Source organism: Rhinichthys klamathensis, unplaced genomic scaffold (genome assembly GCF_029890125.1).
Source record: "Rhinichthys klamathensis goyatoka isolate OS25496 unplaced genomic scaffold, OSU_Roscu_1.1 h1tg000578l_1, whole genome shotgun sequence".
NCBI lineage: Eukaryota > Metazoa > Chordata > Actinopteri > Cypriniformes > Leuciscidae > Rhinichthys > Rhinichthys klamathensis.
In genome coordinates, this window is record NW_026607042.1 from 1 (window position 1) to 15,158 (window position 15,158).

A 15,158-nucleotide genomic window follows, 5' to 3' on the forward strand; every position below is an offset into this window, starting at 1 on the left:
GTGAGTGAGAGGTTGAGTGAGTGGTTGGGTGAGTGAGGGAGTGAGTGAGTCAGTGAGGGAGTGAGTGAGTCAGTGAGTGAGTGAGTGAGTGAGTGAGTGAGTGAGTGAGTGAGTGAGTGAGAGGTTGGGTGAGTTAGTGAGTGAGTGAGTGAGTGGTTTGGTGAGTGAGTGGTTGGGTGAGTGAGTGAGTGAGTGAGTGAGTGAGAGGTTGGGTGAGTGAGTGAGTGAGAGAGAGGTTGGGTGAGTGAGTGGGTGAGTGAGTGAGAGAGAGGTTGGGTGAGTGAGTGGGTGAGTAAGTGAGAGAGAGGTTGGGTGAATGAGTGGGTGAGTGAGTGAGAGAGAGGTTGGGTGAGTGTTCAGTTGTTCCACAATTGAGAGGTTGGGTGAGTGTGTGAGTGAGTGAGTGAGTGAGTGAGTGAGTGAGTGAGTGAGTGAGTGAGTGAGTGAGTGAGTGAGTGAGTGAGTGGGTGGGTGAGTGAGTGAGTGAGTGAGTGAGTGAGTGGGTGAGTGAGAGGTTGGGTGAGTGAGTGAGTGAGTGAGTGAGTGAGTGGGTGAGTGGGTGAGTGAGTGAGTGAGTGAGTGAGTGAGTGAGTGAGTGAGTGAGTGAGTGAGAGGTTGGGTGAGTGAGTGAGTGAGTGAGTGAGTGAGTGAGTGAGTGAGTGAGAGGTTGGGTGAGTGAGTGGTTGGGTGAGTGAGTGAGTGAGTGAGTGAGTGAGAGGTTGGGTGAGTGAGTGAGTGAGAGAGAGGTTGGGTGAGTGAGTGAGAGAGAGGTTGGGTGAGTGAGTGGGTGAGTAAGTGAGAGAGAGGTTGGGTGAATGAGTGGGTGAGTGAGTGAGAGAGAGGTTGGGTGAGTGTTCAGTTGTTCCACAATTGAGAGGTTGGGTGAGTGTGTGAGTGAGTGAGTGAGTGAGTGAGTGGGTGAGTGAGTGAGTGAGTGAGTGAGTGAGTGAGTGAGTGAGTGAGTGAGTGAGTGAGTGGGTGAGTGAGAGGTTGGGTGAGTGAGTGAGTGAGTGAGTGAGTGGGTGAGTGGGTGAGGTGAGTGAGTGAGTGAGTGAGTGAGTGAGTGAGTGAGTGAGTGAGTGAGTGAGAGGTTGGGTGAGTGAGTGAGTGAGTGAGTGAGTGAGTGAGTGAGTGAGTGAGTGAGTGAGTGAGTGAGTGAGTTAGTGAGTTAGTGAGTGAGTGAGTGAGTGAGTGAGTGAGTGAGTGAGAGGTTGGGTGAGTGGGTGAGTGAGTGAGTGGGTGAGTGGGTGAGTGTGTGAGTGAGTGAGTGAGTGAGTGAGTGAGTGAGTGAGTGAGTGAGTGGGTGAGTGGGTGAGTGGGTGAGTGAGTGAGTGGGTGAGTGGGGTGAGTGGGTGAGTGTGTGAGTGAGTGTGTGAGTGAGTGAGTGAGTGAGTGAGTGAGGTGAGTGAGTGAGTGAGTGAGTGAGAGGTTGGCTGGGTGAGTGAGTGAGTGAGTGAGAGGTTGGTGAGTGAGTGAGTGAGGTGAGTGGTTTGGTGAGTGAGTGAGTGAGTGAGTGAGTGGGTGAGTGAGTGAGTGAGTGAGTGAGTGAGTGAGTGAGTGAGTGAGTGAGTGAGTGAGTGAGAGGTTGAGTGAGTGGTTTGGTGAGTGAGTGAGTGAGTGAGTGAGTGAGTGAGTGAGTGAGTGAGTGAGTGAGAGGTTGAGTGAGTGGTTGGGTGAGTGAGGGAGTGAGTGAGTCAGTGAGTGAGTGAGTGAGTGAGTGAGTGAGTGAGTGAGAGGTTGGGTGAGTGAGTGAGTGAGTGAGTGGTTTGGTGAGTGAGTGAGTGAGTGAGTGGGTGAGTGGGTGAGTGAGTGAGTGAGTGAGTGGTTGGTTGGTGAGTGAGTGAGTGAGTGAGTGAGTGAGTGAGTGAGTGAGTGAGTGAGTGAGTGAGTGAGTGAGTGAGTGAGTGAGAGGTTGGGTGAGTGAGTGAGTGAGTGAGTGAGTGGTTTGGTGAGTGAGTGAGTGAGTGAGTGAGTGAGTGAGTGAGTGAGTGAGTGAGTGAGTGAGTGAGTGAGTGAGAGGTTGAGTGAGTGGTTTGGTGAGTGAGTGAGTGAGTGAGTGAGTGAGTGAGTGAGTGAGTGAGTGAGTGAGTGAGTGAGTGAGTGAGTGAGTGAGTGAGTGAGTGAGTGAGAGGTTGAGTGAGTGGTTGGGTGAGTGAGGGAGTGAGTGAGTCAGTGAGGGAGTGAGTGAGTCAGTGAGGGAGGAAGGGAGGGATGCTTTACCTTGTAGTCAAAGCTATGGCCGTGGAAGTGTGCAGTGTGTATGTCCACTTCGTTTCCCATTCCCATCAGATACCAGTACACTTTCTCACCGACCTTCATGGTCAGGCCTTTAAGGTTGCCGTAGACTAAACCATTGATTCCTGTAATAAACAAAGGAATAACCATTAGTTTAACATTAGACCTTTTAATAATAATAATAACAACAGGAACATTCATAGAATTTTAATGCTGAGGCAATGCAATGATGCTGAGGCAAGGGATTTCTCAGGGAGAGTCTAACAGAGCTAACAGTTATCTTTATTCTAACAGTTACTTAGAATTTTTTTTAGCATGCTAAACCACTCCATGAGAAGAACTCAATTAGTACGGACTTATTAATTCTAAAATAAGTACCATGTCCTCGTCCTCAAAGACCATGACCAAATCTATGCAGCCCAGAACATATTAAACTCACCATGCATTTTGTTGCTTTCAATAAACTCCTCATCCTCCTTCAGTTCTTTTGGAGGGGTTTTAACATGAGCTTTGATGTTGTCATCCAGATACCAAGATTCATTCTCATCAAAGACCATGAAGAGCAGAGCAAACTCCTCAATCTCTTTCTTCAGCCCCAGTGAACGAGCCAGGCTCTTCTTGCAGATGACCAGCGGCCCGATCAAACCACTGTACATGTCCTGCGCGGGAAGAATTCAGATTTACATAGATTAAAAACATTTGACACCATGGGTCATAATATTGTTCTATAGATATATTTATGCAACCGTCTCAGATACCTTCTTTTGACAAAATTCTAAGGCAGCATCACAATTGCAATTAATGCATTTCATTGAAAAATAAATGATCCAAGATGGTGGACAGTCAAGAGAAAATAAATACAGTAACATTTCACCAATTACTGAAAAGTATAATGAATATATTCAGAAACAACTGTGAGTGGAGATTCCTGTGCGCTTTGAATAGAGAGCTTCAATTTCAGGATGCTGCACACCGTCTGATCTCATAAGATTTTTTTTTTTAACGAACTTGTTATGAATTTGTACAATTTGAATGACTTTGTATATAATTTTTTTTTACATTATGCTGCGCCTCTAAACACACCTGTAAACAATCGTGAGCAGATTATACGAAAACCTTCAAATTATATTATATAAATTCATACGACTTCTTCACAACCAAAACATAAAACAGTTACGAATGTTACATGTATGGTCTGTCTCCTATGTTTGTATCACTGTTTGTGTGGTTTTCTCTTGGTTCCTGAGTGTTTGTGTGTTTGGTTCCTGAGTGTTTGTGTGTTTTTTCTCCTGGTTCCTGAGTGTTTGTGTGTTTGGTTCCTGAGTGTTTGTGTGTTTGGTTCCTGAGTGTTTGTGTGTTTTTTCTCCTGGTTCCTGAGTGTTTGTGTGTTTGGTTCCTGAGTGTTTGTGTGTTTTTCTCCTGGTTCCTGAGTGATTGTGTGTTTGGTTCCTGAGTGTTTGTGTGGTTTTCTCCTGGTTCCTGAGTGATTGTGTGTTTGGTTCCTGAGTGTTTGTGTGGTTTTCTCTTGGTTCCTGAGTGTTTGTGTGTTTGGTTCCTGAGTGTTTGTGTGTTTGGTTCCTGAGTGTTTGTGTGTTTGGTTCCTGGTTCCTGAGTGATTGTGTGTTTGGTTCCTGAGTGTTTGTGTGGTTTTCTCCTGGTTCCTGAGTGTTTGTGTGTTTGGTTCCTGAGTGTTTGTGTGTTTTTCTCCTGGTTCCTGAGTGATTGTGTGTTTGGTTCCTGAGTGTTTGTGTGGTTTTCTCCTGGTTCCTGAGTGTTTGTGTGTTTGGTTCCTGAGTGTTTGTGTGTGTTTTCTCCTGGTTCCTGAGTGTTTGTGTGTTTGGTTCCTGAGTGTTTGTGTGGTTTTTCTCCTGGTTCCTGAGTGTTTGTGTGTTTGGTTCCTGAGTGTTTGTGTGTTTTTCTCCTGGTTCCTGAGTGATTGTGTGTTTGGTTCCTGAGTGTTTGTGTGGTTTTTCTCCTGGTTCCTGAATGTTTGTGTGTTTGGTTCCTGAGTGTTTGTGTGGTTTTTCTCCTGGTTCCTGAGTGTTTGTGTGTTTGGTTCCTGAGTGTTTGTGTGGTTTTCTCTTGGTTCCTGAGTGTTTGTGTGTTTGGTTCCTGAGTGTTTGTGTGTTTGGTTCCTGAGTGTTTGTGTGTTTGGTTCCTGAGTGTTTGTGTGTTTTTCTCCTGGTTCCTGAGTGATTGTGTGTTTGGTTCCTGAGTGTTTGTGTGGTTTTCTCCTGGTTCCTGAGTGTTTGTGTGTTTGGTTCCTGAGTGTTTGTGTGTTTTTCTCCTGGTTCCTGAGTGATTGTGTGTTTGGTTCCTGAGTGTTTGTGTGGTTTTCTCCTGGTTCCTGAGTGTTTGTGTGTTTGGTTCCTGAGTGTTTGTGTGTTTTTTCTCCTGGTTCCTGAGTGTTTGTGTGTTTGGTTCCTGAGTGTTTGTGTGTTTGGTTCCTGACTGTTTGTGTGTTTGGTTCCTGAGTGTTCGTGTGTTTTTTCTCCTGGTTCCTGAATGTTTGTGTGTTTGGTTCCTGAGTGTTTGTGTGTTTGGTTCCTGAGTGTTTGGTTCCTGAGTGTTTGTGTGTTTGGTTCCTGAGTGTTTGTGTGTTTTTTCTCCTGGTTCCTGAGTGTTTGTGTGTTTGGTTCCTGAGTGTTTGTGTGTTTGGTTCCTGAGTGTTTGTGTGGTTTTTCTCCTGGTTCCTGAGTGTTTGTGTGTTTGGTTCCTGAGTGTTTGTGTGTTTTTTCTCCTGGTTCCTGAATGTTTGTGTGTTTGGTTCCTGAGTGTTTGTGTGTTTGGTTCCTGAGTGTTTGTGTGTTTGGTTCCTGAGTGTTTGTGTGTTTGGTTCCTGAGTGTTTGTGTTTTTTTTTTTTCCTGGTTCCTGAGTGTTTGTGTGTTTGGTTCCTGAGTGTTTGTGTGTTTTTTCTCCTGGTTCCTGAGTGTTTGTGTGTTTGGTTCCTGAGTGTTTGTGTGTTTTTCTCCTGGTTCCTGAGTGATTGTGTGTTTGGTTCCTGAGTGTTTGTGTGGTTTTCTCCTGGTTCCTGAGTGATTGTGTGTTTGGTTCCTGAGTGTTTGTGTGGTTTTCTCTTGGTTCCTGAGTGTTTGTGTGTTTGGTTCCTGAGTGTTTGTGTGTTTGGTTCCTGAGTGTTTGTGTGTTTGGTTCCTGGTTCCTGAGTGATTGTGTGTTTGGTTCCTGAGTGTTTGTGTGGTTTTCTCCTGGTTCCTGAGTGTTTGTGTGTTTGGTTCCTGAGTGTTTGTGTGTTTTTCTCCTGGTTCCTGAGTGATTGTGTGTTTGGTTCCTGAGTGTTTGTGTGGTTTTCTCCTGGTTCCTGAGTGTTTGTGTGTTTGGTTCCTGAGTGTTTGTGTGTTTTTTCTCCTGGTTCCTGAGTGTTTGTGTGTTTGGTTCCTGAGTGTTTGTGTGTTTGGTTCCTGACTGTTTGTGTGTTTGGTTCCTGAGTGTTCGTGTGTTTTTTCTCCTGGTTCCTGAATGTTTGTGTGTTTGGTTCCTGAGTGTTTGTGTGTTTGGTTCCTGAGTGTTTGGTTCCTGAGTGTTTGTGTGTTTGGTTCCTGAGTGTTTGTGTGTTTTTTCTCCTGGTTCCTGAGTGTTTGTGTGTTTGGTTCCTGAGTGTTTGTGTGTTTGGTTCCTGAGTGTTTGTGTGGTTTTTCTCCTGGTTCCTGAGTGTTTGTGTGTTTGGTTCCTGAGTGTTTGTGTGTTTTTTCTCCTGGTTCCTGAATGTTTGTGTGTTTGGTTCCTGAGTGTTTGTGTGTTTGGTTCCTGAGTGTTTGTGTGTTTGGTTCCTGAGTGTTTGTGTGTTTGGTTCCTGAGTGTTTGTGTTTTTTTTTTTTCCTGGTTCCTGAGTGTTTGTGTGTTTGGTTCCTGAGTGTTTGTGTGTTTTTTCTCCTGGTTCCTGAGTGTTTGTGTGTTTGGTTCCTGAGTGTTTGTGTGTTTTTCTCCTGGTTCCTGAGTGATTGTGTGTTTGGTTCCTGAGTGTTTGTGTGGTTTTCTCCTGGTTCCTGAGTGATTGTGTGTTTGGTTCCTGAGTGTTTGTGTGGTTTTCTCTTGGTTCCTGAGTGTTTGTGTGTTTGGTTCCTGAGTGTTTGTGTGTTTGGTTCCTGAGTGTTTGTGTGTTTGGTTCCTGGTTCCTGAGTGATTGTGTGTTTGGTTCCTGAGTGTTTGTGTGGTTTTCTCCTGGTTCCTGAGTGTTTGTGTGTTTGGTTCCTGAGTGTTTGTGTGTTTTTCTCCTGGTTCCTGAGTGATTGTGTGTTTGGTTCCTGAGTGTTTGTGTGGTTTTCTCCTGGTTCCTGAGTGTTTGTGTGTTTGGTTCCTGAGTGTTTGTGTGTTTTTTCTCCTGGTTCCTGAGTGTTTGTGTGTTTGGTTCCTGAGTGTTTGTGTGGTTTTTCTCCTGGTTCCTGAGTGTTTGTGTGTTTGGTTCCTGAGTGTTTGTGTGTTTTTCTCCTGGTTCCTGAGTGATTGTGTGTTTGGTTCCTGAGTGTTTGTGTGGTTTTTCTCCTGGTTCCTGAATGTTTGTGTGTTTGGTTCCTGAGTGTTTGTGTGTTTTTTCTCCTGGTTCCTGAGTGTTTGTGTGTTTGGTTCCTGAGTGTTTGTGTGGTTTTTCTCCTGGTTCCTGAGTGTTTGTGTGTTTGGTTCCTGAGTGTTTGTGTGTTTTTCTCCTGGTTCCTGAGTGATTGTGTGTTTGGTTCCTGAGTGTTTGTGTGGTTTTCTCCTGGTTCCTGAGTGATTGTGTGTTTGGTTCCTGAGTGTTTGTGTGGTTTTCTCTTGGTTCCTGAGTGTTTGTGTGTTTGGTTCCTGAGTGTTTGTGTGTTTGGTTCCTGAGTGTTTGTGTGTTTGGTTCCTGAGTGTTTGTGTGTTTTTCTCCTGGTTCCTGAGTGATTGTGTGTTTGGTTCCTGAGTGTTTGTGTGGTTTTCTCCTGGTTCCTGAGTGTTTGTGTGTTTGGTTCCTGAGTGTTTGTGTGTTTTTCTCCTGGTTCCTGAGTGATTGTGTGTTTGGTTCCTGAGTGTTTGTGTGGTTTTCTCCTGGTTCCTGAGTGTTTGTGTGTTTGGTTCCTGAGTGTTTGTGTGTTTTTTCTCCTGGTTCCTGAGTGTTTGTGTGTTTGGTTCCTGAGTGTTTGTGTGTTTGGTTCCTGAGTGTTCGTGTGTTTTTTCTCCTGGTTCCTGAATGTTTGTGTGTTTGGTTCCTGAGTGTTTGTGTGTTTGGTTCCTGAGTGTTTGGTTCCTGAGTGTTTGTGTGTTTGGTTCCTGAGTGTTTGTGTGTTTTTTCTCCTGGTTCCTGAGTGTTTGTGTGTTTGGTTCCTGAGTGTTTGTGTGTTTGGTTCCTGAGTGTTTGTGTGGTTTTTCTCCTGGTTCCTGAGTGTTTGTGTGTTTGGTTCCTGAGTGTTTGTGTGTTTTTTCTCCTGGTTCCTGAATGTTTGTGTGTTTGGTTCCTGAGTGTTTGTGTGTTTGGTTCCTGAGTGTTTGTGTGTTTGGTTCCTGAGTGTTTGTGTGTTTGGTTCCTGAGTGTTTGTGTGTTTTTTCTCCTGGTTCCTGAGTGTTTGTGTGTTTGGTTCCTGAGTGTTTGTGTGTTTTTTCTCCTGGTTCCTGAGTGTTTGTGTGTTTGGTTCCTGAGTGTTTGTGTGTTTGGTTCCTGAGTGTTTGTGTGTTTTTTCTCTTGGTTCCTGAGTGTTTGTGTGTTTGGTTCCTGAGTGATTGTGTGTTTTTTCTCCTGGTTCCTGAGTGTTTGTGTGTTTGGTTCCTGAGTGTTTGTGTGGTTTTTCTCCTGGTTCCTGAGTGTTTGTGTGTTTGGTTCCTGACTGTTTGTGTGTTTGGTTCCTGAGTGTTTGTGTGTTTGGTTCCTGAGTGTTTGTGTGTTTGGTTCCTGAGTGTTTGTGTGTTTTTTCTCCTGGTTCCTGAGTGTTTGTGTGTTTGGTTCCTGAGTGTTTGTGTGGTTTTCTCTTGGTTCCTGAGTGTTTGGTTCCTGAGTGTTTGTGTGTTTGGTTCCTGAGTGTTTGTGTGTTTTTTCTCCTGGTTCCTGAGTGTTTGTGTGTTTGGTTCCTGAGTGTTTGTGTGGTTTTCTCTTGGTTCCTGAGTGTTTGTGTGTTTGGTTCCTGAGTGTTTGTGTGGTTTTTCTCCTGGTTCCTGAGTGTTTGTGTGTTTGGTTCCTGACTGTTTGTGTGTTTGATTCCTGAGTGTTTGTGTGGTTTTCTCTTGGTTCCTGAGTGTCTGTGTGTTTGGTTCCTGAGTGTTTGTGTGTTTGGTTCCTGAGTGTTTGTGTGTTTTTTCTCCTGGTTCCTGAGTGTTTGTGTGTTTTTTCTCCTGGTTCCTGAGTGTTTGTGTGTTTGGTTCCTGAGTGTTTGTGTGGTTTTCTCTTGGTTCCTGAGTGTTTGGTTCCTGAGTGTTTGTGTGTTTGGTTCCTGACTGTTTGTGTGGTTTTTCTCCTGGTTCCTGAGTGTTTGTGTGTTTTTTTCTCCTGGTTCCTGAGTGTTTGTGTGTTTGGTTCCTGAGTGTTTGTGTGGGTTTTCTCCTGCTTCCTGAGTGTTTGTGTGTTTTGTTCCTGACTGTTTGTGTGTTTGATTCCTGAGTGTTTGTGTGGTTTTCTCTTGGTTGCTGAGTGTCTGTGTGTTTGGTTCCTGAGTGTTTGTGTGGTTTTTCTCCTGGTTCCTGAGTGTTTGTGTGTTTGGTTCCTGAGTGTTTGTGTGGTTTTTCTCCTGGTTCCTGAGTGTTTGTGTGTTTGGTTCCTGAGTGTTTGTGTGGTTTTTCTCCTGGTTCCTGAGTGTTTGTGTGTTTGGTTCCTGAGTGTTTGTGTGGTTTTTCTCCTGGTTCCTGAGTGTTTGTGTGTTTGGTTCCTGACTGTTTGTGTGTTTGATTCCTGAGTGTTTGTGTGGTTTTCTCTTGGTTCCTGAGTGTCTGTGTGTTTGGTTCCTGAGTGTTTGTGTGTTTGGTTCCTGAGTGTTTGTGTGTTTTTTCTCCTGGTTCCTGAGTGTTTGTGTGTTTGGTTCCTGAGTGTTTGTGTGTTTTTTCTCCTGGTTCCTGAGTGTTTGTGTGTTTGGTTCCTGAGTGTTTGTGTGGTTTTCTCTTGGTTCCTGAGTGTTTGTGTGTTTGGTTCCTGAGTGTTTGTGTGGTTTTTCTCCTGGTTCCTGAGTGTTTGTGTGTTTTTTCTCCTGGTTCCTGAGTGTTTGTGTGTTTGGTTCCTGACTGTTTGTGTGGTTTTTCTCCTGGTTCCTGAGTGTTTGTGTGTTTGGTTCCTGAGTGTTTGTGTGTTTGGTTACTGAGTGATTGTGTGTTTTTTCTCCTGGTTCCTGAGTGTTTGTGAGTTTGGTTCCTGAGTGTTTGTGTGGTTTTTCTCCTGGTTCCTGAGTGTTTGTGTGTTTGGTTCCTGACGGTTTGTGTGTTTGGTTCCTGAGTGTTTGTGTGGTTTTCTCTTGGTTCCTGAGTGTTTGTGTGTTTGGTTCCTGAGTGTTTGTGTGTTTTTTCTCCTGGTTCCTGAGTGTTTGTGTGTTTGGTTCCTGAGTGTTTGTGTGGTTTTCTCTTGGTTCCTGAGTGTTTGTGTGTTTGGTTCCTGAGTGTTTGTGTGTTTGGTTTCTGAGTGGATTGTGTGTTTTTTCTCCTGGTTCCTGCGTGTTTGGTTCCTGAGTGTTTGTGTGTTTTTTCTCCTGGTTCCTGAGTGTTTGTGTGTTTGGTTCCTGAGTGTTTGTGTGTTTGGTTCCTGAGTGATTGTGTGTTTTTTCTCCTGGTTCCTGAGTGTTTGTGTGTTTGGTTCCTGAGTGTTTGTGTGGTTTTTCTCCTGGTTCCTGAGTGTTTCTGTGTTTGGTTCCTGAGTGTTTGTGTGTTTGGTTCCTGAGTGTTTGTGTGTTTGGTTCCTGACTGTTTGTGTGTTTGGTTCCTGAGTGTTTGTGTGGTTTTCTCTTGGTTCCTGAGTGTTTGTGTGTTTGGTTCCTGAGTGTTTGTGTGTTTGGTTCCTGACTGTTTGTGTGGTTTTTCTCCTGGTTCCTGAGTGTTTGTGTGTGTGGTTCCTGACTGTTTGTGTGTTTGATTCCTGAGTGTTTGTGTGGTTTTCTCTTGGTTCCTGAGTGTCTGTGTGTTTGGTTCCTGAGTGTTTGTGTGTTTGGTTCCTGAGTGTTTGTGTGTTTTTTCTCCTGGTTCCTGAGTGTTTGTGTGTTTGGTTCCTGAGTGTTTGTGTGTTTTTTCTCCTGGTTCCTGAGTGTTTGTGTGTTTGGTTCCTGAGTGTTTGTGTGGTTTTCTCTTGGTTCCTGAGTGTTTGTGTGTTTGGTTCCTGAGTGTTTGTGTGTTTGGTTCCTGAGTGTTTGTGTGGTTTTTCTCCTGGTTCCTGAGTGTTTGTGTGTTTTTTCTCCTGGTTCCTGAGTGTTTGTGTGTTTGGTTCCTGACTGTTTGTGTGGTTTTTCTCCTGGTTCCTGAGTGTTTGTGTGTTTGGTTCCTGAGTGTTTGTGTGTTTGGTTACTGAGTGATTGTGTGTTTTTTCTCCTGGTTCCTGAGTGTTTGTGAGTTTGGTTCCTGAGTGTTTGTGTGGTTTTTCTCCTGGTTCCTGAGTGTTTGTGTGTTTGGTTCCTGACTGTTTGTGTGTTTGGTTCCTGAGTGTTTGTGTGGTTTTCTCTTGGTTCCTGAGTGTTTGTGTGTTTGGTTCCTGAGTGTTTGTGTGTTTTTTCTCCTGGTTCCTGAGTGTTTGTGTGTTTGGTTCCTGAGTGTTTGTGTGGTTTTCTCTTGGTTCCTGAGTGTTTGTGTGTTTGGTTCCTGAGTGTTTGTGTGTTTGGTTCCTGAGTGTTTGTGTGTTTGGTTTCTGAGTGGATTGTGTGTTTTTTCTCCTGGTTCCTGAGTGTTTGGTTCCTGAGTGTTTGTGTGTTTTTTCTCCTGGTTCCTGAGTGTTTGTGTGTTTGGTTCCTGAGTGTTTGTGTGTTTGGTTCCTGAGTGATTGTGTGTTTTTTCTCCTGGTTCCTGAGTGTTTGTGTGTTTGGTTCCTGAGTGTTTGTGTGGTTTTTCTCCTGGTTCCTGAGTGTTTCTGTGTTTGGTTCCTGAGTGTTTGTGTGTTTGGTTCCTGAGTGTTTGTGTGTTTGGTTCCTGACTGTTTGTGTGTTTGGTTCCTGAGTGTTTGTGTGGTTTTCTCTTGGTTCCTGAGTGTTTGTGTGTTTGGTTCCTGAGTGTTTGTGTGTTTGGTTCCTGACTGTTTGTGTGGTTTTTCTCCTGGTTCCTGAGTGTTTGTGTGTTTGGTTCCTGAGTGCTTGTGTGTTTTTTCTCCTGGTTCCTGAGTGTTTGTGTGGTTTTTCTCCTGGTTCCTGAGTGTTTGGTTCCTGAGTGTTTGTGTGTTTGGTTCCTGAGTGTTTGTGTGTTTGGTTTCTGAGTGTTTGTGTGTTTTCTCTCCTGGTTCCTGATTGTTTGTGTGTTTGGTTCCTGAGTGTTTGTGTGTTTTTTCTCCTGGTTCCTGAATATTTGTGTGTTTGGTTCCTGAGTGTTTGTGTGTTTTTTCTCCTGGTTCCTGAGTGTTTGTGTGTTTGGTTCCTGAGTGTTTGTGTGGTTTTTCTCCTGGTTCCTGAGTGTTTGTGTGTTTGGTTCCTGAGTGTTTGTGTGTTTTTTCTCCTGGTTCCTGAGTGTTTGTGTGTTTGGTTCCTGAGTGTTTGTGTGGTTTTTCTCCTGGTTCCTGAGTGTTTGTGTGTTTGGTTCCTGAGTGTTTGTGTGTTTTTTCTCCTGGTTCCTGAGTGTTTGTGTGTTTGGTTCCTGAGTGTTTGTGTGGTTTTTCTCCTGGTTCCTGAGTGTTTGTGTGTTTGGTTCCTGAGTGTTTGTGTGTTTTTTCTCCTGGTTCCTGAGTGTTTGTGTGTTTGGTTCCTGAGTGTTTGTGTGGTTTTCTCTTGGTTCCTGAGTGTTTGTGTGTTTGGTTCCTGAGTGTTTGTGTGTTTGGTTCCTGAGTGTTTGTGTGGTTTTTCTCCTGGTTCCTGAGTGTTTGTGTGTTTTTTCTCCTGGTTCCTGAGTGTTTGTGTGTTTGGTTCCTGACTGTTTGTGTGGTTTTTCTCCTGGTTCCTGAGTGTTTGTGTGTTTGGTTCCTGAGTGTTTGTGTGTTTGGTTACTGAGTGATTGTGTGTTTTTTCTCCTGGTTCCTGAGTGTTTGTGTGTTTGGTTCCTGAGTGTTTGTGTGGTTTTTCTCCTGGTTCCTGAGTGTTTGTGTGTTTGGTTCCTGACTGTTTGTGTGTTTGGTTCCTGAGTGTTTGTGTGGTTTTCTCTTGGTTCCTGAGTGTTTGTGTGTTTGGTTCCTGAGTGTTTGTGTGTTTTTTCTCCTGGTTCCTGAGTGTTTGTGTGTTTGGTTCCTGAGTGTTTGTGTGGTTTTCTCTTGGTTCCTGAGTGTTTGTGTGTTTGGTTCCTGAGTGTTTGTGTGTTTGGTTCCTGAGTGTTTGTGTGTTTGGTTTCTGAGTGGATTGTGTGTTTTTTCTCCTGGTTCCTGAGTGTTTGGTTCCTGAGTGTTTGTGTGTTTTTTCTCCTGGTTCCTGAGTGTTTGTGTGTTTGGTTCCTGAGTGTTTGTGTGTTTGGTTCCTGAGTGATTGTGTGTTTTTTCTCCTGGTTCCTGAGTGTTTGTGTGTTTGGTTCCTGAGTGTTTGTGTGGTTTTTCTCCTGGTTCCTGAGTGTTTCTGTGTTTGGTTCCTGAGTGTTTGTGTGTTTGGTTCCTGACTGTTTGTGTGTTTGGTTCCTGAGTGTTTGTGTGTTTGGTTCCTGAGTGTTTGTGTGGTTTTCTCTTGGTTCCTGAGTGTTTGTGTGTTTGGTTCCTGAGTGTTTGTGTGTTTGGTTCCTGACTGTTTGTGTGGTTTTTCTCCTGGTTCCTGAGTGTTTGTGTGTTTGGTTCCTGAGTGCTTGTGTGTTTTTTCTCCTGGTTCCTGAGTGTTTGTGTGGTTTTTCTCCTGGTTCCTGAGTGTTTGGTTCCTGAGTGTTTGTGTGTTTGGTTCCTGAGTGTTTGTGTGTTTGGTTTCTGAGTGTTTGTGTGTTTTCTCTCCTGGTTCCTGATTGTTTGTGTGTTTGGTTCCTGAGTGTTTGTGTGTTTTTTCTCCTGGTTCCTGAATATTTGTGTGTTTGGTTCCTGAGTGTTTGTGTGTTTTTTCTCCTGGTTCCTGAGTGTTTGTGTGTTTGGTTCCTGAGTGTTTGTGTGGTTTTTCTCCTGGTTCCTGAGTGTTTGTGTGTTTGGTTCCTGAGTGTTTGTGTGTTTTTTCTCCTGGTTCCTGAGTGTTTGTGTGTTTGGTTCCTGAGTGTTTGTGTGGTTTTTCTCCTGGTTCCTGAGTGTTTGTGTGTTTGGTTCCTGAGTGTTTGTGTGTTTTTTCTCCTGGTTCCTGAGTGTTTGTGTGTTTGGTTCCTGAGTGTTTGTGTGGTTTTTCTCCTGGTTCCTGAGTGTTTGTGTGTTTGGTTCCTGAGTGTTTGTGTGTTTTTTCTCCTGGTTCCTGAGTGTTTGTGTGTTTGGTTCCTGAGTGTTTGTGTGGTTTTCTCTTGGTTCCTGAGTGTTTGTGTGTTTGGTTCCTGAGTGTTTGTGTGTTTGGTTCCTGAGTGTTTGTGTGGTTTTTCTCCTGGTTCCTGAGTGTTTGTGTGTTTTTTCTCCTGGTTCCTGAGTGTTTGTGTGTTTGGTTCCTGACTGTTTGTGTGGTTTTTCTCCTGGTTCCTGAGTGTTTGTGTGTTTGGTTCCTGAGTGTTTGTGTGTTTGGTTACTGAGTGATTGTGTGTTTTTTCTCCTGGTTCCTGAGTGTTTGTGTGTTTGGTTCCTGAGTGTTTGTGTGGTTTTTCTCCTGGTTCCTGAGTGTTTGTGTGTTTGGTTCCTGACTGTTTGTGTGTTTGGTTCCTGAGTGTTTGTGTGGTTTTCTCTTGGTTCCTGAGTGTTTGTGTGTTTGGTTCCTGAGTGTTTGTGTGTTTTTTCTCCTGGTTCCTGAGTGTTTGTGTGTTTGGTTCCTGAGTGTTTGTGTGGTTTTCTCTTGGTTCCTGAGTGTTTGTGTGTTTGGTTCCTGAGTGTTTGTGTGTTTGGTTTCTGAGTGGATTGTGTGTTTTTTCTCCTGGTTCCTGAGTGTTTGGTTCCTGAGTGTTTGTGTGTTTTTTCTCCTGGTTCCTGAGTGTTTGTGTGTTTGGTTCCTGAGTGTTTGTGTGTTTGGTTCCTGAGTGATTGTGTGTTTTTTCTCCTGGTTCCTGAGTGTTTGTGTGTTTGGTTCCTGAGTGTTTGTGTGGTTTTTCTCCTGGTTCCTGAGTGTTTCTGTGTTTGGTTCTTGAGTGTTTGTGTGTTTGGTTCCTGACTGTTTGTGTGTTTGGTTCCTGAGTGTTTGTGTGGTTTTCTCCTGGTTCCTGAGTGTTTCTGTGTTTGGTTCCTGAGTGTTTGTGTGTTTGGTTCCTGACTGTTTGTGTGTTTGGTTCCTGAGTGTTTGTGTGTTTGGTTCCTGAGTGTTTGTGTGTTTGGTTCCTGACTGTTTGTGTGTTTGGTTCCTGAGTGTTTGTGTGTTTGGTTCCTGAGTGTTTGTGTGTTTGGTTCCTGACTGTTTGTGTGTTTGGTTCCTGAGTGTTTGTGTGGTTTTCTCTTGGTTCCTGAGTGTTTGTGTGTTTGGTTCCTGAGTGTTTGTGTGTTTGGTTCCTGACTGTTTGTGTGTTTTTTCTCCTGGTTCCTGAGTGTTTTTGTGTTTGGTTCCTGAGTGCTTGTGTGTTTTTTCTCCTGGTTCCTGAGTGTTTGTGTGGTTTTTCTCCTGGTTCCTGAGTGTTTGGTTCCTGAGTGTTTGTGTGTTTGGTTCCTGAGTGTTTGTGTGTTTGGTTTCTGAGTGTTTGTGTGTTTTCTCCCCTGGTTCCTGATTGTTTGTGTGTTTGGTTCCTGAGTGTTTGTGTGTTTTTTCTCCTGGTTCCTGAATATTTGTGTGTTTGGTTCCTGAGTGTTTGTGTGTTTTTTCTCCTGGTTCCTGAGTGTTTGTGTGTTTGGTTCCTGAGT

The 15,158-nt window shown here is 44.1% G+C and overlaps 1 protein-coding gene across 1 annotated transcript in view; it reads right to left on the reverse strand.

The window, feature by feature from the left end:
• Nucleotides 1–2,178: 2,178 nt before the first annotated feature.
• Nucleotides 2,179–15,158, reverse strand: part of cp (ceruloplasmin) — a gene marked incomplete at its 3' end in the record, with an annotated part of 28,595 nt that continues 15,615 nt past the window's right edge. Inside the window, exons 17-18 of the mRNA XM_056240005.1 lie at nt 2,675–2,894; nt 2,179–2,360 (exon numbers count right to left, since the gene is read on the reverse strand). Of these exons, the coding sequence (XP_056095980.1) occupies nt 2,179–2,360; nt 2,675–2,894 (402 nt within the window). The remainder of the gene's footprint in view (nt 2,361–2,674; nt 2,895–15,158) is intronic.